Here is a 23,675-nt window from a genome sequence, read left to right as displayed (position 1 = left end):
GAAGGAAATGGGAGGAGATAGTCTGTTTGTGTCCCACCTGTGCTTTGTGAGAATTGAGGGAACTGAAAAGCTATAGAGACCCCTGTGCATTTTACTTATTGTGAAAGGTCTGTTGGCCTTTGGAAAAAGGGGAGGATGTTTCTGGTGTGTGAACAGTCTAACCTGACCTGCTACTCTCTGTACTTACAAGAAGTGATAAATATCACCCAGGCCTGTATTGTCTGCATAACTTAGAAGGAATCTATAAGAATTTTTTTGATTGAGTCACAGTAAGAGGGAATGTTTACCTACCTGTCCTAGCAAATAAAAACCAGACGTTCTGCACAATCAAGATTAAGATTAGATACTGCACCATATAGGAAAGATTTCCTGTTAGGAACTTGGACATAGTTAATTTCTAACGGTGAGCAACTAGTTTTTGTCCGTTAGTAATTTGGCGCCTATTGTTATATGACTTTATGACATCACTTATCCAAAGACTTAAAAAAATATCATGCAAGTTCCTTCAGGTTTGGTTGGGGAAATCCCCAGATTCTACTATAAAAGACCTCCTTTGTCCATTTGCTGTCACATCTGCTGGCCGAGAAGATGAAGCACACACAGGTGGCTGTGCTGCTCCTCATGCAAAGCATGAGTGCTCTGGCTGGAACTATGGCAGCAACAGAAGCGGTAAGATGGGGGTCTCATAACCTGAGCTTTGGTGCCTTCTTGTCTTCTCATGTAATTTAGATTGCTGAAAACTCTTTTAATGTTACTGGAAAATTATTAGGCAAATGTTGAGGTCTCTGCATGGAGAAAGTTAAAAGTATTCCTCCATCCTCCCCGCAACTAATATACAGGGACTGGGTAATAAATGTAGAAGTGAGGCACAGGTTTAAAATCAGAGTCAAATTCTGCCTTTGGTTAGATGAATGCAACTCCCAGTGAGGATGTGAGTGGATATTAAATGCTCTGTGTAGCTTCTAATTAGTTAGCAAGGTCTTACAGCAGGAAAGGATCCAGATCTTTGATGTGGAAGGAGTTGGGAGGTGGGGGCTTTCCCAGTTGCATGATTGCTGTCCTGCTCTGTGACCAGGCACATGAAAGCCATGTTGGGTGGTTTTTGTGGGGTGATCTCCCTCTTCCCCATAAGACTGCATCTGGTTGGGCAAGAGAGAAGTTCAAATCAAAGCCATCAATCAGAAAAAAAAAACAAACAAACCAACAACAAATTCAGGGAGGAAAGGAGAAGAGAAAACCTTGAAAAAAAATTTAAAAGTAAAAAATCACATTAGTGAAAGATTTGTTTTGATTTTGTACTGCCTTTTTTTTTTTAATTTAAAACCGTGCTTAAATTATCAGTAGAAAAAGTTTGTGAATAGCTAAAAAGCTCTTCCAAATGAAATAAAACGTTTGTGTTTTGTTTGTCTCAAAGTGACTGCCTTTTGGTATTTTTTAGTTAAAATTTGGAAAAAAAACCCATTTTGACTCCCAGTGACTCTTTCTGATTTGCCTGGTTTAGTCACGAACTAGAAAAATCCTGCGTGCCCCTAGTAATATTTTTTAAGTTTGGGAGTGCTGTGGATGCAGGCAGTGAGGTCAGCATCTCCTGGGAAGGTGCATTTATCTGCTTAAGGAATAGAAAGTTGCGAAAGTCAAGACGGAGAGGTAAATATATGTTGATAAGCTGAGGGCAGAAAGCTTAATATGGGATACATTTCTCCTCATTCCCCTTAGCTTTAAGCTAGCCCTTAGTTTGTGTAATTTACACAATTTGTGATGCTACTGTTAATTGCTACTAGCTGTCCCCACCCACATTCATTGTAATTGTATGAGCACACAAATGCTTGGTCATATGGGTTTATTTGACAAACTGTTCCACAAAAGCTTGTTTATGCTGTGCCCTTTAATAGACCTGCCCTTTGCCAGCCATTTGGATTTCCCCACCATTCCCTGGCTCGGGAAAGGGGCTCTGGCTGGGATTTGGGAAATGCAGAAAGACTCAGGGGTGAGTGTCCTGTTGTGGGGGAAGCCCATTTGATGCTTCATCTGTCACATCATTTGACATTGAGAGTGTCTTGTTGTAGTTCCCAGTTTGCCACAGATTTTGGTGTGATCCCACTACAAGTGACAGTGTGCTGCATCACAGCGATGCACCATGCTCTGCACACTGCGTGGGGACGCAGTAGACCTTTAGGGACACACAGTACAGTGCCAGGGTGACAGCTGCTCTCCTTGCTGTGGCAGAAAGGCAGGCACCAGCCACAGATGAAAGCTAAAGGGGATGTATATAGTCTTACTGCATAAAAGACTCCTGAGGTGGCCTTGGCTGTATCCTTGGCAGTGTGGCAGCTCCCCGGCGCTCCCTCCCCATGGTGGGATGCTGTCCCCTCCGTGGTACTTGTAGCAGAGCAGGACGCATGCCCCAGCCGTCACAGCTTGCAGCCTGACAGCTTGGCATGAAAGGGGCAGCAAGTCCTGTGCTGAGAGGCTGGAGTGCGAGCTGGGTGGCAAGGAGCGGACATCCCTGCTGGGAGGACAATAGTTTCGGGATTTAGGGCAGGAGGGCATGGTACTGTCGTTTTAGACTGCCATGCAATCTGCCAGGGCTGCCTGTCAGAGCCCCAGCTCACACCTCCCAGGCAGGCTGAGTGTCCCCTGCGTTGCACTGGTCACACAGAGCCTTTCTTCAAGAAGAGGTGTCTATGAAGTGACACTGGGCCTGGGGAAAAGTTAGTCGCCTCAGCAGCAGATCAGAAAAGCCAATTAATTTTACAGTTGCTGGGGATGGCTCCCACAATAAAATCAAAATGCTTTGGAGCTGCAGGATGGGGGCTAGCTGGTGGGCAAGGGATGATATCATATGCAGGAATTCACACTAAAGGAGGCTTTCCTGTGCTTTTTATACCCCTCAGCTCAGTACGCCGCCTCTGTATCTGACTAAGCCTAACGAGACGACCACTGGTCTGCGCACTGCCCCAAAGGTATGACTGTTACTGTTCTTCAATAAAGTCCAGAAAAGTGCAAAATTATGAACTTGTGTTCCATATTTTAAGTGCTACACAGTCACTCAGAGACTTAACCCTGATACAGGTATGTCAGTTAGGCTGCCCAGGAAAAGGCGTTTAGGTGTTGTGCATCCAGGACTTTAGGCAGTAGTGAATTCTCGAAATCATCAGTGCTGTTGCCATGTCATTCAATGCCTTAAGTCACATCCAGAGCTCTGGCATTACCCTTGTGGGTACTAAACAGGATGCCAGATATGAAACAGCTGGGGTTGTTGGGGTTTGATGGCAATGTACCAAACAGTTTGGTGTTTACAGCCTCCCTGGAGGAAGGGGAAGACTTCTTTTCAACTCTTGTCTTCTCAAGTATACCAGAACAGGGCCTTGAAACTATCTTCTGAGAAGTGCCCACTTGTGGTTGCTGGGGGTGAGAAAATCTTAATCCTTCCTGTTCTACTTAGCTCAAATTTTATTCAACTATTTGCTGATATAGGGACTTGAATCTGATTTCCATGCCTTCCGGTAGAATGCTCAAGTCCATGGTTTATGGATTTCAGGGTTTGGTTTCTTTCCCGCTCTCTGTTGGTGATTGCTTACTAATATTTACTTTGGAGCAGATTCAATGGGACACACTTGCTCTGAATGGTCCTGCAACCTAGTATTAAGACTAGGGTTTGTTCAAAGCACAACTCCAGATCAAGTTGGAGATGGTGGACAACTTGACGGCAGGTCTTTGTTGTCCAGGCTAGCCCAGTGTGGCACCTGGGATGTGTGGAGGGACCTCTTCTGAGACAGAGTTAAGTCTCTGGCTCCAACACAGGGTTTAGAAAGTTAAATGGCATTAGGAGTCTCTCTCTGAGTCTCAGTAGCAGGATGCAAAACTCATCCATCTCCTTGCCCAGCTGAGGTGGCCTCTGTCCCTGCCGTGTTTTTTCTATGGATCCAATTCTTTGTCTTAAAAAGAGCAAGTAGCTAATACAGAGCTGTGAATGCCACTGAGCTACAGGGTAGATGGAAATTAAGCACTGAAATGGCTAGGCTGTTTTGAGGATGTAACCCTAAGTCCACATTTAGGCAGCTGAATAAATTTCCTGGTTTTCAGAAAATCAAGTACCTGCCGGCTCCTATTCCCTTTCTTAAATTGAAGGGATATGGAAAAGGAACATTTATCATAGCTTCAAGTATGTATATGTAACAGCTTAATTTTACAGAGTGAAATGTTGCTGTCAAGTCCTTGCTGTAGGCTAGGACATTTTGCTCTCTTTTAAGCATTCAGTGTATATTATTAAACTTTTAAAAGACATACAACTCCATCAAAAGTAACAGCCTATCATCTTGTGCGTTGTTCTGCAGGACGAGGGAAGATTTTTTTGTTATATGGTTATCGTTTGACTGGTAGTGTATTTTGATTGAAGCACTTACTGACCCAAGGGGCTTTTAACTAAACAATGCTTCTTGGTCTCGTCAACATCATGGTCTCAATGTTTGTAATGCCAATGGAAGGATGGAAGCAGTTCTGTCTGCCCAGGCTGTCTGCTCCTTTGGGGAAACTCTCTTGGCTTGGATATAAGCTGCAGTTACTGCAATGAATGTCTGCCTTCAATTCAAGGCTCTCTCATAACACAAATGTTAAAATATAGTGATTGTTTTTCACAGGGGTTTTAAACGCACAAGTTGGACTTGTTTTGGGTGGATCATTTTGGGTGATCATCTGAATATATTTATGAATACTTTATCTAGCACATGGAATAAGCATGGTACCTCTAGATAAACTGATGGCTATATGTAGTCAAGACTGCAGTTTATAGCAGAAATACAATGTATAGTTCACACTATACTACGTATGGAAACCTATGCATATGTATAGTGCACACTGTGCTATACTATATATAGTATGCTCTCTCTTGGTATACATATACACATATATGCTATATTTGTGTTATACATAGGAGGGATAGAACACAATACTTTCCACACAAAAATTAGAACGCCAGTGCACAACACTCTTATAGAAGGTCCCATATACTCACTAAGCCACATATTTTTCTTCTTTTGTTCCCCCCCACCATTTCTTTTGTTATTGCTGAACGACTTGCCATCCCGATCACGCCCTTATGCAAAGGACTCAGAGGTGTAGAAGCATCTAAGTGACTTAGGAACCTATTTTTCGTAGTAATTTAGGTACTGATAGCCATATCTTCAAAAGTACTTGGAAACTTAGAAATAGTTTGCAGTATGTTCTCAGCGGGATTTTCAGAAGTGCTTTGGTAACCTACCTAGCAGGGAAATCAATGGAAGTTATGTGCTGGGACATTCTGGAATGCCATGAGATACTTCTCTGCTTCCTTTCATGTTAAATGTCTTCAGCAGTCTCTCTATGAGTGAAGTTTTAAGGCTCATCGTGCTTGAATAACACAGATAAAATGTCTTTTCAAGCTTTCTTTCAAAATGAGATGCATGCTGTTTGTTATGGCTGCAGTAAAGAGGTTGCCAGAAGTGTGAACTGGGATCTTGCCTGCTTGCTGCTGTTCTCTTCTTGGGCTTACAGATCAAGACAGCTTTGCTGCTGGCCATCACTGCATGTTCTGGGCTGGTTTTGCAGTGAGGTAGTTAGTTGAAATCACTGTGAAAAAGCACAGGAAGAAGTGCTGAAATGTCAGCTTTCAGTAGACGGTTCTGTTGTTTGCTTGTTTATTTTTAAGAGGGAGAGAGAAAGAGAGAACACATGAATAACACTGGGATTTCTGCTAGGCAGGAAGAGATATTATACAAAGAAGTGTATTTAAAGAGCAAGTCTGTAGCTTTAAAATATGCAGCTGTATTGAAATGTGTGCCAGAATATTTTAAAATAACATCAAATATCTTTATTAATAAATTCATGATAGGTTTATGAACCGGGAAACATTTTGTGTACAAACAAAAAAGAACTGGTCCAAACACACTCAGTATTCAGCCCAGTGTTTATAGGAAATTATGTGCTTTGGCTGTAAATTATGGCAAGATCATGAATTACCAGCCCTGACCTTTCCACACAGCATACACATTGCTCCAATGGTGATGCTTTGAGCATGCAGACTACCAGGACAAGGCGAGTCATGCTAATGGCACGGGCATTAGTTTTGCAAACTATTCACAAACATGGATGGGTGGGCCGTGGGTGTTTTGTGCAATATTTTGTAGCATAATATAATCAAATGCGAATGTCTGTTTGCTGGGGCTGCCTGAGAAACTTCAAATGAAACATTTTTCTTTTCAAAACTTTCCCTGTTACTAGTTCTATTTCGGTGCTTTCATCTCTATGGATGGAAATGACTAGATTGATCTGATAATTCAGATTAACAGAACAGTAACTATAAGACCTAACTTACTAAGTTATTATTTTCCTGCTGTTGTGTGCTTTTCTATCTGCTGGAAAAGTTATTTCATTATCCTATACATCTATCCCTTCTGTGTATAACACAATTATACATTGTCCACAAGATTGGGAAAGTAAGGACTATTATATGCCTCTCTTTTTCCAATGGTAAAATCTTTACAGCAACATTTAACTTTTTTCAGAAAGATTTGTAAGGCTGAGTCATAAAAATTACTAGATATTGTGAGTTCCTTGGAAGAAAAACATGAAAGATGACTAGTAATGATGTTGTTGATCTCATGATTGTTACAGCTCATATTATTGTCAGACATTATCTCCTCTTTCCAGAGAAGAATATTAACACTTTTTTCCTTACTGATTTCTTATTGCAGCTCTTTACCAATGTGTCTGGCTCTGTGGATGACGATGGAATTTGTCAGTGCTCTGTGTACTTGCCAGATACCACCTTTCCAGTGCAGAAGGCTGAGCAATTGCAAATTATAGCCACAACGCTCTCGGAGAGATTTGAGAGAGAGCTTTCTCAAGTAAGGTCTTCTTTTCTCTCTTAAATGTAACAATTGTATCTTTGTTGAAAAATGATAGCTTGTGACAAAGTACGGCAGTCGGTGGTTTTCTGTGACCTGTCTTTCAAACAGCAGGAAAGAGGTCTCTGTCAGAACAAGAAGGGTGATTAAATCTCAAATCTGTGACATTGTAGCATGTCATACATTTGAATATCCTTAGGTCTCCTTTCTAGGCCTTTGCAGCTAGAAGCATATGGTATTTTTGGAAGAATGGTTATGTTTTGCCTCTTTTGGCTCAGTTTTATTGGTTTGTGACTGCTACACAGAGCTATAGGAAGCCAAGCCTCCTGCTCTTTCATGTGTTATTATTTGTATCAAGACAGCCAGATTGTAAGAGGGAAATGAAGAGAAAGAGGAGAAAGGTCACCACAGCTCAGAGTGAAGAAGTAGGTGAATATTTGTTCCTTCACTTCTTCTGCTCTCAGAGATTAGAAAAAAAATTTAAAAAAATCAAATGTCTTCCATGTCAAGATCTGAAGCTATGGCAGTGAGACTGCTGAATTATGCATTGTTGTTGAAGTCAAACACACCTTACACTACTTTGGCTGCTTGTTGCATGAATTCAGATCCATTTTTGAGGAACTCAAGCAAACTCTCACATGCTGCAGTGAACTGGGTGAAGCTACCTGTGAAGACAGAAATCTGTCTTTGACTTTCAGCAGTGGATAAATATTCAGGATTCAGATTAGGTGTCCAGCAGAAAGTATTTTCTTCAGGAACCAAGCATCTTAAGAAATGAAGTGTCCTTGAATTAATCAGCAGAAAAGGCACAGCATTAAATTATAAATTCTAACCATAAATATTCATAACCCTCCTCTGGTATAATCAAGAACAGATGAGAATTTATGCATAAAAAACACAACAACAGGCGGAGTATTCTGTGGTAAGATCTTTCAGTTCAAATCATTTGCTTTGAAAGAACTGTAGCTAACAATGAAACACATTCAGCTGTCAGCAGAGATATGAAGGGCAAGCTGACGGAATTCTCACTGCCTCCAAGCGCAGGAATTACCTGATCCCTTGCAGGATGGAGGTGTAGCTCAGAGTTAATGATCCATGAAAATCACTGAGATTTCGAGTGCCCATATTGTGCCCACTGTCATCAGTGCCAGCATTTTAAGTTAATTGCACTGGGACAGGATCAGAGGCATGATTCCCAGCCAGAAAGCTGGTGTGATTCTTCAAGGTGTCTGTGTAGCACCACTCCCAGTCACCTGCCCTGGTGTAAAAGGTCTCTTACCAGTACTTGCGTCGAAATGGTCCATTTTTCCTTTGGGATGTGACACATATCTGCTAGTCCCGTGCAGATCTGCAGAGCATCTCGAGTGCTGCTTGACCTCTCTGTGTGGACAACCTCAGATCCCCATTGAATTTGGGCATCTTGCTCACATAAAGACACAGGTTACTAGAGATATCTAAAATTAGGATGGCTCCTGTGTTGTCATCCTTAGATGTCCAGCAGTGTAATGCAGTGTAGACACTGACCTTGGCTTTCAATTCTCGCTGCAGACAGTGAAAATTCTTGACCTAACTCAGGCTTCACTGAATTTCATCCTGTCGAGACCAATCAGCCAAGCTGTGTTACAATGCATCTGGTTAGATAAAGTGTGACACATACTTTGGTGTGATGCAGGCAAAGAGATATTGTGGGTCAGAAATAAAAATGAACAGTTCGCATTTTGATGTAACTCTGTGTGTGTAAGATTTTTCAGTTATGGTGGTGTTTTTCTGTAGAAAGAAGAAAGCTGTCAAGCATTGCCCTGTTGATATCTGAACTTAAGTAATCGCAGATCTTGTGATGCATGAGTTTCTATGCATAAAAATTCTTCATCTTTCCAGTTGTGGAAAAAAACCCTCCTTATACAATCCTGTACACTGGTTTAATCGTGATAATACTCGTAGAAAGAAGGAAATAATGAAATGGAGAAAAGCCCAGTTCTCATTATTGATCATTATTAGAAATGATCCTGAGCAAAATCCTAGGGAATTATGCTCAAACATAACCTAGTTTCACCATAGAGGTGGGAATTTCTCCTGGGTGCTTGCTTTTTTGACTCTGAGAACCCATCCTTTATTTGCTCTCCTAAAACACCCTTTGAAGCTCATGGGAGCTTTTCCTGGGTAAGAGCTGCAGGATTGGACCCTCTTAAGGATGCTTTCCATGTGCTAGAAGTCCCAGATAAACAACCTGATTGAATCATTAACCTTTTGCCTGATTGTAGGCTAATTCAAAAAGCAAGGGGGTCCTTTTATAGAATCAGCAGGCAAGGAAGCTCGCAGATAAAGAGATGCTCTCATGTGCCAAATGAGTACAAACCGTAGGCTGAAAATACCAGACTAATTTTTCCTCTGTCACATCAACCTTTGCCAGCATAATTATGATTACAGAAGAAAATTAACCTTTCAAAGCAAAGCGTGAATTGGCTACTCCTCTCGATAGGAAAGGAGAAAGGACACCTCCATAACAGGGATGGATCAGCACTTCATCCCAAGGACAGAAAGTGCCTTTCAGAACCTGGCTCACGATGGCCACAACATCGTCACGTAACAAATACAGGAGAAAAAAACACATGCCTCCCCTCTGCCAGGAACAGCTGTTTTCAAAATAGGTTAACCTGCAGTGAAATTCTTCTTGGTGTCAGCTTGCAGAACGCTTGCCAATTGTGCTTCTTATGGGTTTGTAGAGGTCAGGCCTGCCCAAAGCCAGTGTCCTGGGCTGAGTGACTTTATAGAGTTGCTGGTTTTGTCTCTTCTTTCTCAACTTCCCTCAGCCCTCCTACTTTTTTCTTTTACATCTTCCTCTTGCACCTTTGTTCCACCTTCTGTACTCTCCAAATGCGTACTGGAGAAGTGTCTGTTTGCATGCTGCAAAACCTGTGTTGATAAATACCATTTGCAGGTAAATGACACAGTAAATGAGCATTGCAGATTTTTCTTGCCCTTTTCATTCCATGAGGGTGACAATGCTTGGAAAAGAGGTAAAACTGAAACCGAGGAATTTTTTTCCTACATATGCCTCACATGCTCCATTCTCTTCCTATAAAGGGCTAATACAGGTCCTATGCACTCATCATACCCTACTTTAGGCTTTTACGACAAATGTGACAGCAATCAGTACCAGCTATTGGTCTGTATTCCTAAATATGTGATATGCACAGAATTTCTGTGCCAGTCTGTCAAGAGACAACAGCAAGTCCCTAGCAAGTAGCTACAGTAGAAGAACAGGGATTACAAGCTGCTTAAATCTATCTGCCAGACAAGAGAGCAACATCATGTTCCTTTTTCAACTGATATTTCTAAACTACAGAAACTCCTGAGCCAGATCTGAGCAGGTGAGAATGTCCACACAGGGCATTGCAATGCTTGACATATGTGCTGGATTTGTCTGCGAAAGCAGTATAGACCAGTTAGAGCAGCACTGTTAAGAAAATTATATTTGTCCAATAATTCGCCTGGGGAGCTATTAGCTTAAGTTCATTGCCCTGCTGGTGTGTCTGTATAGAGCACTGCAGAGTGCTGGGGCTAGTTCAGGCTCAACTTGAATGGATCTCTCTCAGCTATACTCCACTGGATGGTGTTGACATGTCCTTAAATGACCTAGACTGTTGACTGAGTGAAAATCCTCTGATGTAGGAGGAGAACTTCAGGTCTGTGTCCTGCAGCACTCTGCAGTCAGGGCTGAAATAACTATGTATGCCTTGTTCCAGCCCTCAGCATTTTGTCCAGGCTCTCAGCACCCTGGAGAAAACTCCACATTCACACTTTTCTCACTAATGAGTAGCCATCACTAATTCCAGCAGTCTGTTAATTTCAGTGGTTTGTAGATTTGGTCTATATTACTGCATTATTATTAGTATTAGTAGTAGTAGTGTTACTATTAGTATTACTGTGAGAAAGGTTGTTAATACCTAGATAGTTTTCCAAATACCTCTGTCATATACATAGCTTCACACAGCAGTGCAATTTTGTTCAGACATGGTCTTGCTTTATATTTCTCAGGCTGTAATCATATATGTTTGCTTTTTTTTTTTGTTGTGCAAAATCTAGGCACACATTTTAAACACTGACTTTTGAAGAATTATTTCGGAAGAGTTTTTTGGGGATATCTTCCGACTCCAAACTGATTTTGGTGATCAGTGAAAGTGTGAGGTCCAACTACACCTGGCTTTTCCAAGAACATTGTCCAGTTCTTCCTACTGTTCCCTCCTGAACAGATGATGGTGACAGATAGGACAAGGGATCCCAGCTGTCTTTGTTGTCAGCCAGATACGAGGAGCTAGATTCAAGTCTTTATATGCTATTATTTTTTTATTCATCATTGTAATAAATAGCTTAGTTTTCCTAAGCTTGACATTACCCAAGCTTGACCTGGGAGGTCTAGAGCATCCAGTGTTATGAGTCAGGGTGCTTCTGCTGCACTTTATGGAGACATGCCAGTTTATATCAGAGCAGCTCGAAGTCTGGCTGCACGCATTTAGAACAGAAGATCTGTTTCAAACCTGGATTTAAATGCACGGGATTGAGCAGCTTGGTTTTGGTGTACATTATGTATGTGCATGCAGAGAGGTTTGTCCAGATTTATAGCGTAGTTGTGCCACTATTGAAAATTATGCTTTTGAAAATAAGGTCTTCTCACTTACAGTTCTCCTTATACCACATCACTGAATATCTTGTCACCTGAAAGGATCCTTTCTGCCCTTCATGAATTTCCATGCTATGAGCTTCTATACCTCCTCTTTGGTATTCAATCAAAATTCAATCAAAATTGAGAAGAATTATTTGATAAATGTGTTTGTTGGGGTCCCTATCGCAGGGGTTGCTGTCAGAAAAGGAGAACAGGGAGTCCATGGTCTTCACACCCTGACAGGATTTTAGAGGCCATTCCAGAGCCAATGGGGAAAAATACTGACTTTCATTTTATGTTATGGTAATTCAAGAATGGTTGAGATGATGTGGACTAAAACTCTTTCAGTCAAAAAAGTAATAGTTAAGGAAACCATGGTGCTGCAGAGAGAAGGACTTATAATACAAGCATCATCTGATACTATAAATATGGAGTTATAGGTGCAACAAACTAATTATATTTATTCCTACTTCCTACATTTTGTGATATAATTATATTGATTTAAGGGAAAACACACATGAATTTTATGAAGCATATAGGAGAGAAATTATCTATCTTTTCCAAAGTGTTAAATTTCAAGGAACTAACATTTTCCAAGGAATGTCCTGAATCCATAAGATATTCTTAACATTCTTCATCACAATGCTTGTGCTGTGACCTTTACATCAGCAGATACATGTGTGAAAATATATTTATCTGGACACCTGTTTAATGGTTCAAGACTGAAAAGACTGCTATGTAAATTACTTTAGCTAAAGCCTGCAATAAATTTCACACTTTCATATAAACTGGATGTGATTTTTAACAGTCTTTAAACATTCCCCCCCTGCCCAAAGACAAACCTCAAACCAGTTCTGTCAACTTTTGACACAATTCAAATGCACACAGGGTAAAATACTGTTTGGATTCAGAGTTAACATGAAATGAAGTTGAAAAACTTGGGAATCCTTTATTGCATTTTTCAGCCTCCTTGGGTTGCTTTTGTGAGATAATACACTGCAGATTTCCTAATAAAATTTTCACCAATGTAAGTTCTTGGTATACTGAGGATAAAATTAGCTCACACAGAAAATATTGGCAAAGAATTAAAAAAATGGAAGACTGTAAGGAAAATTCTACCTTCAGTTATCACCAGGCATTCCTGAGGGGACTTTGTGGAACTGCGAACAATAAATGAGGGTGAAATTTCACATTTTTTATGTATGTGATGAGAATTTCATATATGTATTTTATATGAAGAATATATATATGTGTCAAGTGTGTGGAAGTTATGCATGGGGTACTCAGAAATATAACAAAGATGTCAAACAAACAGGCTTGTTTTATTTGCTAACCTGGACTTGAATATATACCTTTTTTTCTTCTTTAAGGTTAGAGAGTACTCAAAAGTGATTGAACTGTATCAGCAGAGAATCCTTAATCTAACCATCAGAGTGCAGCGTATGGAGGACGGCCATGTATCTTACACAGAACTGGACTTCCAGTTGCTGAAGGTGGAAATCAGTGACCTAGAGAGACTGGTCGCTCAGCTGAAACCCAGCCTTGTTGGAAGCAATGTCATCGTTGAGCAAATATATTTGGAGGTATTGCCAGAGTCTTCATTAGCCACAGAGGGTTCAGATATACAGATAGTCTATTCTCTTTAGTGTTTAGGTTAAGGAAATGTAGCCTGTCTCTACTGCAGCCAGTGGGAATATTTTAGCATTTCATCAGCGTAAATTAAAAGAGAGCTTGACCTTAAATGTATTAATATCTTTTTCCTTGATATAGAGCATAGAAAAGCAAAGTAACCCCAAAACAAGTGGGGACCTCTTTATTTTTTGCCAACTATCTGCCTGAAAGTTAAGAGTTTTGCATTGTGTTAAGCACATGAGCTGATTAAAAAGTTATAATAAATATTAATTTATAGACCTCCATGCTTGAAAGCCTCCGTGCTTTAACTTAGACAATTAAAAAATTAGGTTCTGGTTGCTAGGGCAGTGGCCCAATCAATATGAAATCAAGAAGTGGAAAAGACTATCACCTTCCCAGGAGACTATAAATCACATTCTCAAAATGGTAATTAATCACTCACCTAGAGAGAATAATTACTTCGATGGAAAATGAAATATCATTTTCTTCATTGTCCTCTAGATCATCAAGTAGGTGATTGAGAAAATTATTTATCTTTGCAAATAAAATTTCCAGATACTTTTGTAAGGCTGGAATAAGTACTTTTTATATATAATAGGTAGTACTTGCCTAAGACTTACTGGATATTTTTATACTATCTATAAAATAACACTATATTTTTGCATTATGATATACAACTGAGTGTTAAGGCATTTCCTTGTCGTCACATGCCTCTGCTGGAAATGTAAAGTTCAGGCTAGCAGGATAAGGTCTATTCTTGGGGATATTTCTTAAAACCTGTTCTGTAGCATTTTCTATGGTATGATCAACCCTGCCTCCAAATATCTGTAAAATAAAGTTGACAGAAATTTAACCTTGATCTCTTTTTTTTTTTTCCCTCTAGATAAGAAATCTGACTATACTGGTAAATGAACTAGAATCACTGGATAAAAACAATATCCTTGCAATTCGTCGACAACTTGTGTCTCTGCATAATCGATTGAAAGAGTGTGAAGAGAACGCAAACAAAACTGCATTTCCCCCTTATTTCTCACCAGGTAAGCGTTTCACTTGTATATCAGAAAAGAAACAACATAATACATGGGTAGAACAGTAAGTACACATATTCATCTTTGTTAATATTAAATACAATTGTAATGATACTACTTAGCTCTTGAAAAATTGAGCAGGCAGCTCCTAATATTTCACCAACAGGTTCAAAAGGAAAATGAGAAAATGAGGGCAGGAAACAAACTCTTCCAGACATAGTAGCTGTTTTCAACTGGCAAAAGTTGTAATCTTCCTCTCACCTGGACTACAAAAAAGGAATCTCTACCCCCTTCTCGTTTTCAAAACAATTACCTTTTATTTTGTGGGAAACTATACTTTTTTCTGACCAGCTTTGGTTTTTAATAGTTCCTGTGAAAGTGACCTCTGTCGTGGTCATTTTGGTCTAATGCTACTTGGGAAATGTATGAACAACAGTTGATGTACTAAAGCTGTTGGTATAAAAGCTCCGGAAGGTAGCTTTGCATGAAGATTACTTTTGTTTCACAGGCGAAAGATTTTTCTAAATCAGAAGGTCAAGAACCTTGGGGGGGAAATTCTAGTCTCAGGGAAATAAGTGGGAGCTTTATTACTGATTTCAATGGAACTAGGATTTTACCATTTTCTTAACTAGGAAAGGTTACCTTCTGGGGCTTAGATCAGTGGTTCCCAGAGCGCAGATCATATAAAAGTAGCAACAGTCTCAGGGCATGTGGTAGTTAATTTACAACTGGAATAATTCTTATCTTGATGGTGTGTTCAGTTTGAAAAATCACATTGTGAGTGAATCATAGTCTGAGAAATTTTGAGAGTCAGATGTGATACAGCACAAATACAGGCTGGGTGGAGAATGGATTGAGAGCAGTCCTGAGGAGAAGGACTTGGGGGTGATGGTTGACGAGAAGCTCAACATGACCCGACAGTGTGCGCTTGCAGCCCAGAAGGTCAACTTTATCCTGGGCTGCATCAAAAGAAGCGTGGCCAGCAGGCCAAGGTAGCTGATTCTGCCCCTTTGCTCGGCTCTTGTGAGATCCCACCTAGAGTACTGCATTCAGCTCTGGGGCTCCCAACAGAAGAAGGATATGGACCCATTGGAATGAGTCCAGAGGAGGACCACGAAGATGATCAGAGGGCTGGAGCACCTCTCCTATGAAAAGAGGCTGAGAGAGTTGGGGTTATTCAGCCTGGAGAAGAAAAGGCTCCAGGGAGACCTTCTAGCAGCCTTCCAGTACCTGAAGGGGGCCTACAGGAAAGCTGGAGAAGGGCTTTTTACAAGGGTAAGTAGTGACAGGATGAGGGCTAATGGTTTTAAACTGAAAGAGGGTAGATTTAGACTAGATATTAGGAAGGAATTCTTTACTGTGAGGGTAGTGAGACACTGGCACAGGTTGCCCAGAGAAGTTGTGGATGCCCCCTCCCTGGCAGCGTTTAAGGCCAGATTGGATGAGGCTTTGAGCAACCTGGTCTAGTGGAAAGGTGTCCCTGCCCATGGCAGGGGGGTTGGAACTAGATGATCTTTAAGGTCCCTTCCAACCCAAACCATTCTATGATTCTATACACTGGAGCAGACTGTTTAGGAAACACTAGTTTAGGTATGCCAGGTCAAACATCCCACTTGCTAACAGACAGGAGGATTTATCAAACTGTGTTGATCCTCTGAGTGTTTTATACACAGTGGGTTCCTTTTGACAGAGTATTGTAAGAGAGAAATTGCTCTGTTGTATACAATACCCAGGGGAAAGATCCTGCTTTTTCATATAAACTGGTTAGCAATCAGCTAGAGGAGGTCATAAAAAAGGAGGAGTGGTGTCCTGCTTGCAAGGAGCACAGATTTGTACCTACCAGCATTTACATCTCCTCACCTTGGAGTCAGATAGTTCAAGCATCTCGTTGGAAGGTGAGAGGCAGAAACACAAGCTTTCCTTAAGGTCAGTAGCCTTTGCTATTGTGATCTCCTTAGGGCTTCAGCTGCGATACGGGCAGCTGCTGCACTTCTCTGACAGGATACACGAGTAACACCTTGTCTGGGGCATGAGGCAGGAGAGAAACCTGAAACAAAAAACTGCATTACAAAATCTCAAGGCCTTTCTCTGCTCCTTAAGGAAGGGCTTAAAATGTTTCAATGAAAAAAAAAGAAAAAAGCAATGTTTTAAAAATATTTGAAAGGCATCTCATTGATTTATTGAGGGTGATGGCGTGTGGAAAGAAACAGCCTCTTTCTCTTCAAGCCTACAGCAAGCCTTTGTTTCAGTGAGAAAGTACTGATCTCTGGAACAAGAATATTGTGTCCTTCCATGAGTGGTAGAGGAGGGGCTGCTTTTATGCCTGGGTGGTTGGCATGAGCGTCTGTGGGACACAGGAGCTTTCAAGGAGTGGGAAAGGGAGGTCTGTGCTTCACAATGTGGCTCCATGCAGTGACAGGCAAGACACGTCTAGAGCAGGATGATAGCTCTGGGATGGGTAAATGTAACTGCATAGGATCGTGACCATAATAGAATTATTTAGCATTGTTTCTCAGGGCACAGTGGGGAGATGGATAGAGTTCATCTGGACCAAAATTGTATTGCTTTAGCATTGCCTATGCCTGACTGGTGTGACAGCTAGCTCAGGTACCTTTGCATGTCACTGCATTGTGTGGGAATCACGGAGCAGAAAATAACCTCGAAAGCCAAAACCCCAGGTGTTAGGAACAATGATAGCTCCATTGACTTCCAGAGAATTACCACCACTGACATCAGCTGAGGACATCCTCTGGTGTTTGTAAGTTTCTCCTATTGCCCACAGCAATAGGAACCCCAGAGGGGCTGGAGGATGCATGTGGGTGTATTGTCATGGCCATCTCTAGGGTGAAGGTGGTCTCTCAGGCTGGCACAAAGGACTGGCAGAGCAACTGCAGAGGGCTGGCAAGTTTCCTGCCTGTTGGGAGATGCCAGCTATACAGATAGCCCAGGTGTTACGTAGGCTCAGATCCCTGCTAATCCATGCAGGACTGGCATATCCTGACTTTATGGGCCTGGCAGGGAGGAAATATTCTCTGGGCAGAGAACTTGTTAGGAAAATTACATGTCCTGCAGACTGTATCTGAAAACAAGTAGTAGTAGGAAGATGTTATTGCTTGGGGAGATGGAGTAAGTATGTGAGAGCGCTGCATTTTCTAGATGGTCATTTTGGAGGCTTTGCATGGATGCTCACACCTAGGTCTCTGAAGCTCTCTAGTGCTTGTTTATGCATTTGAACACAATTTCCATACGTTTTCTCTGCAAGCGTGAATGCCTTGAATTCCTGCCAAACCATTTGGCCTTGCCCTGCTTTTAGTTCATATTATATTTATAATGTTTGTATTAAACTGTATCTTTGTCCTGTTTTCAGACTGCGTTTTCTTTCCCCCTTCATCCTCTCTCCTGCATATTTTGGGTAGGCAACATGAACTAGAGAGAGCTTGGCTAATCCCCAAGCTGTCTAAGACCATGAGTCTAAAGGCAAGTTTAATTAAAGCTTCTTGCTTCTCAGTGCTGTAGTATGCAGCCCCTCTGACTCTGTCCCCCAAGGCTTTTGCTGCTGTATTTCTCAGAGTGAGCAGACCTGCTCTCAAACAGCATAGCAGAAAGAAATCACTGGTCTCCATTTGACTTTCTCTCTGACTGGAGATATGGGTGTCTGAGTGTCTGAGATGGAGCTCAGTAAATATATAGTTAATCATCTTCATCATTATCACTGGCTTTCCTACCTGCAGCAGTTCCTGATATCACTCTCCTCACCACTCCAGTGGAAAGAAAAAATTATCCATTTGTTTTTCTTTTGCGCTGGTCTCATCTGGCTGCATCAGGGCAAATACAGAGAGAAAAGACTCCAGGATGGTTCTAGGAGGACTTTGCAGCACATTCTTTATCACGTCTTGCTGAAATGATCTGAGAGAGGCAGCTGGGAGAAGTGAGTCAGATGAAACCCTCAAAGGCAGAAAAGAAAGGAAAAAAGAGCAAAGCTGGTTTTTCTGCCTTTATACATTTAGAAATTAAGGATTTCAAGTTATTGGTGAATAGGTCTCAGCAGAAGGAAGACCTGTTATAGCCTAATGCTGAAACTCAGGAAATCCTATTGGAGTCTCATAGTGATTTCACTTTTACCTTTTATTTTACCTCCTATGTACCCAAGATATTTGTGGTTTTTGCGTGTTTTGGGCTGTGTTTTGAAATGAATATGTCCATACACAAAGAGAGAGACATGCCTACAGGCATCTGAAAGGAGCTGGCCAGTGCCTTCTCTCCAGGACTGTCTGAATGGCCCTTGGAGACATATGCATTTCTCCATTGGCAATGGAGGGAACTTAGCTGAGGCACCTGAATTTTTAGTTGCCTGAAGTCAGATGAACTCCAGCCCTCCACCTCATCCCCTGTTAGACACTGACAACATAAGTCTTCTCTGATGCAGCTGTCAGCCTGTGTCTGTGCTCCGTGATACTGGTGAAGACTGAATGTCTGTGTGGGTCTTCCTATGTCAGTGAGGCAGTAGGAGCAAAGATAAGCCTTTCCCTGAGCAGCTCTGTCTCCTGTGTCTCAAGCTGTACTAAGGCTGGTAACAGCTCACACATTTGGATGCAGTGGTTTGTCTGATGGGAGAGGAGGGTGCACATCTGGCATTTGGGAGCATGTGTGAGAGTGTAGCACCAGCCTGCTCCTGGTCTCTGTGCCCTTCATGGGAGTTCCTTTAAATGTGGATCCCACCTTGTCTCGTGATCTTCAGCTGCATAGGTGAGCTGTGGTCCCTTCTCTTTTACGATCAGATGCAGCTGCTTGGTGGGGGGAGGCTGCTGGAGTTTTTTTGGCACCTGTATTGTTGGAATGAGAAGCTGATATGCTCAGCGAGGGCTTCAGACTGAAGTGGGTGAAGCGAGACCCAATGGGAGTCTCATGCTTAGTTCTACAGCCCATCAGTCAAGCAAGTTAGGCTCCCTCCAGTCCTGACAACTAAGTGCCAGCTCCTTTTCTGGTGAATCAGAAGGATTAGGAAACAACTGAGCTGAGATACTGGTTCTTTATGTAGGGAGGAGAAGTATGTGTGTATGTACCTATGTTAGTCCTCCTCTTGCCTGTTTGCTACATAAGCACAAAACAAAGGAAGGCAAAAATATCAGGACATCATTTATCAGTGGCCCAAAACAGTGGAGAAAGGAGTTAAAAGCTTGAAAGTTTGAATAATGCATATGGATTTATTTCAAGTACCTTCTAATATTTACAAAATTACATGACACTTAAGTTTCCTTTGTGCATTTTTTCCCACAAGATCCAGACAAGGAGGTAAGTTTAGATTAAATAAATAACAATGAATTCTTCTGAACCTGTGCAGAAGACAGATCACCCCCCTGACTACCACAGAGTTTTTTGGTAAAAAAAATAATAATTCTGGGAGAGTTTTCAAGGAAATCAAAATCAAGTACATACTCTACAGAAACCTCAGACGATTTTCGATGTCATTAAAACGGAACACGCTTCTAACTTTATTTTAATAATTCATTGTTTCATAAATAAAAACCAAACAAGTGTTCAGCAGAGATCTCTTTAAGGGAAAAAATAATAATTTATTATTTCTTTTGTAAAAAAAGGTCTCTCTGCTGAACACACGTTTGTTTTTTATTTATGAAACAATGTATGAATTATTAAAATAAATCTGGAATTGTGTTCTGCTTAATGACATGAAAAAGTATTTGAGGTCGCATATAGATGAGCTTAGCAGTGCTTTACTACCTGCAAGCTTCAGTGCTATATTTTTCTAAACAAATCAAGAGTTTTAGAGCATTTAATAACCATTTAATTCTGAGATAAGTTTATTGTGATTTAAGCACAGTAATATATTCAATATGTCACCAGCTTGAAAGAAGCCCTCATGCTGGAGGTAACAATACATAACAGAGAAATAAGAAAAAAACAGTTCCAATTGATTTACGGAGTTGGCAGGCTGCAAGCCATTTTGCACTGTCTGCCTTAGCTTTCTTCCTTTGCATGAGCTGAGGTATAAGCACCTCCAAACATTGGTGTCTGTGCCAAGTGCTGAGGCCATGTTACCAGCCACGCTACGTGCCATTTCCAGAGGTGCAGCCTGGCTAGCCGTACAGCAGTGCCTTCCTTGTGTGCTATATTTGGAAATGAGGTTTCTGCTCCAGGGCCTCATCCTTTGTAAAGCACTTAAGTGCATGCTTAAATGCTCATCCGCTCCGAGGCAGGAATGCTGATTCTCTGCTATTCTTGATAGCATGGAAAGAAGCAGCGTTTGACCAGGGTCATCCCATATTTCATCCGTGAGAATCCCAGGACACAAAGGGACTGGGGAAGAAGATGGGATTGTTCACAACTCGTGTCATCCTCTCTACCATGATCTGGGCACTCAGTGTTGCAGAGCTGCTCCCATGGGCAATACTGACACCAAGGAATTTGCCAATGTGTCCTGGGAACACAAGGATTTTGCTCTGCGTAGTGATTTACGTTTAGTATAAAGCTGCTCCTCACCTTCCTCACAGATGTTGAGATGAGGCTGCAAGTGAATCACAAGTCACTCAAGTCGCTAGTGCAAGACAGCACAAGACTGTGAGGGGTGGAGGTGTTATGTAGTGGAAGGAGAGAAGTACTACATTTTGAGAAAGGAGGAGACAGGGAGAGCTTCACTGCCCAAATTGACTTTACACATTGTCAGAAATGTTCCCCTCTTGCTTGGACATTTCTAACATTCAGGCCACAGGTTTCCTTGTCCCAGAGGCAGAGCACCTTCCCGCTGGGCAAAGCAGGTCAGAAAAAGATTTCTCTGTGTTAGCAACAGTCCATTTTCAACCAAATATCTTGTTTCCCAGTCTTTTTCCAAGTAGAGTACTTCAGATTGGTCTGTGTCTGTATTTCCCTCTATCTGGGGGATAGACTAGGATTCCTTTGAGCACAAGATACCTCCTAGGCTATTTCTGTCAGTGGCTTCAGGAGTTTTCAGTTCAGCTCTGTGAGTGTTGTCTGGCCTTGTTTAGGGATAGCCAGCTTTGAGGGCAAAAGGTAAATTCTCTCTCTGTTGTTTCTCTTTTTTTTCTTTGTGCTAAGACATGACTGAGCTTATGAACAGCCATTCTGTTCATACAAGCTGTATCATGACATGGAACCCATGCAAAGTTTTAAAACCTCAAAAGATAAATTTGACTTTCATCATTGATGCCATAGCTGGTGGTGCACAGAGTTCCTGTGCTGAGGGAGGTATTATTAACATCAAACAGTTGTGACCATTAATTTATCCATTAATTGACATGTGAGACTTGGGTCTATTCATATTATAACCTATCTTTAATAAGGAAGGCTGTCTAGTGGCCAGAGCACCCCACTGAATTGGGAAACATTGGAGTACTGCTAAGCTTGTGAGCTGGTGTCAGTCGCTTGACATCTGTGTCTCCATTACCTCAGGTGAACAGATCCTTACAATGAAAAATCTGGGACACTTTTGTGGCAGTAATGCAAAAAGCTAATGTTTAAACTTGGAAAAAAGCATGCTGGTTTTTGCCAGTGGCAACTTTGGACTCATCAGAGGCCCAAGGACATTTATGAGTGGAGGGTTTTTTCCGCCAGTGACTTACAATGTTGAGAATTTATCAGGAAACAGGGATGTCACCGCCATTCAGAATGAGTAAAGGGAAAGTATTTCTTGTATCTAAATTAATTTTGACTTTTTTGTTCCAAAGTGTTCATCATAATTGAATGTTCATATTGTTTTGTTGTTTGTTCCTAGTAAGTGTGGAAAAAATTCTACTCAGCCCAGCAGCACATCTTGAAAAATGTTCTGTAGGTGCAAGAAACCAAAGATTTGGGGTAGCAAAATTAAAAAAAAAAAAAAAAAAGGATTTTTCCATGATCCTGAAAATGGCTCCCTAGTTGATATGTGGAAAACAGAGCTGTCCTGGCTCAGCTTGAAGTCATATTCTCTTTAGAGTTGTCTCACACAAAAACTCAGTGTAATAGCCGTCTACATTTCCTAGGCTGTGATTGTTACTGTCTGCAGATTTCTTTGAGGGCCTAAGGTGGAAAGTACCATGCAGCCATGACGCATTGTTGTAAAGATGTGATTCTGACAGCAGAATGTTAATCTGAAATGTGACTCTGGAATTGCTGCTGCTCCTGCTTTTTTCTTCTCCTCCTCAGTGAAATACACAGAAATCAGATGTTCCTCTTTCTTTTTTTTTTCCCCTCTCCCATGCTCTCAGTTCCACTGAGGCAGAAAATAACCTAAAATGCTTCTGAAATTGTATTTTCCAAGGGATTTCTTAGTGCATCAGGCTGGCATGCATCAAATGGGTAGAAATAGAAATCTGTCCCTTGTCTGGAACAATGCAGTGAGCACTTATTTTCTGCAAATCAATCCCGACTGAGGATGGATGTCCCTATCTTTTCGCCCCCGCCCACTGCCGCCCCCCACAAATAGCTATAATAATATGTACTGTTATTGTATAACTAACTTTCTGAATCACCTTGGAACGCTTAGTGACATCCAGTTGCTGACCTTGGCTGAAAATGAACCTTTTACACACGAAGCTACGCATTTAAGTCTGTGCTTTGCCACAAAGCTAATACCTAGTAAGCCCACTCTAGAGGCTGCATTATGCAGCCTCTCTCCTAATGATAACATTTGGAAACCCTATTTTTTTCTCTTTAATTGCAGGTAGCTGCATTCACCGTGGACTGCTGAATGTTAGCCAGCCCTATATTATAAAGCTGAACTGGAGAGGATTTTCCTACAGATATGGTTCCTGGGGTAGAGATTACTCTCCCTCTAACCCGGAGAAGGAAGTCTATTGGGTTGCACCATTGAACACAGACGGGAGATACTTTGAATACTACAGAATTTATACTTCCTATGATAATTTGCTGCTGTTTAATCCCATGTACGAAAGTAGAATAACATATGGGGAAGGAAGTGGTGCTGCCCTTTATAATAATTTTTTGTACTATCATGCTTATAATTCAAGATATATGGTGAAACATGATTTAAAAACAAACACCATGGTTTTGAAAAAGGAGCTTCCAGGTGCTGTTATTGGTAACCGTTTCTCTTACGCAGGTGTACCATGGGTAGGCATAGATTTTGCTGTGGATGAAAGTGGGTTATGGGTAATATATTCAACAGAAAATAACATGGGCAACATTGCGATTAGCAAACTCAATGAGACCACACTTGATGTGCTACATACTTGGCAGACAAGACAGTACAAACCATCTGTTTCCAATGCTTTTATGTTATGTGGTGTTCTGTATGCCACAAGGCCAGTGAACACTAGGAAAGAGGAAATCTTCTACACGTATGACACGAGTACTGGCCAAGAAGGTCGTGTTAGTGTCGTTATGGATAAAAAGTTAGATACAATCCAGAGTATTAATTATAACCCCACAGATCAGAGACTATATGTTTACAATGATGGTTACCTTGTAAGATATGATATGATCTTTCAGCCTTAG

General features: G+C 41.3%; 1 protein-coding gene across 1 annotated transcript; it reads left to right on the top strand.

Annotated features, from left to right (window-relative positions):
* Positions 1–588: 588 nt before the first annotated feature.
* OLFM4 (olfactomedin 4) lies at positions 589–23,675 on the top strand. The gene is made up of 7 exons (XM_068395540.1): positions 589–669; positions 2,608–2,621; positions 2,900–2,963; positions 6,732–6,884; positions 12,918–13,130; positions 14,063–14,216; positions 22,882–23,675. Exons 1-7 carry the CDS (start codon positions 589–591, stop codon positions 23,673–23,675), a joined length of 1,473 nt encoding a protein of 490 aa, XP_068251641.1.

The sequence above is a fragment of the Nyctibius grandis genome, chromosome 2, assembly GCF_013368605.1.
Source record: "Nyctibius grandis isolate bNycGra1 chromosome 2, bNycGra1.pri, whole genome shotgun sequence".
Lineage (NCBI taxonomy): Eukaryota > Metazoa > Chordata > Aves > Nyctibiiformes > Nyctibiidae > Nyctibius > Nyctibius grandis.
This window is presented reverse-complemented; position numbering and strand designations above follow the sequence as displayed.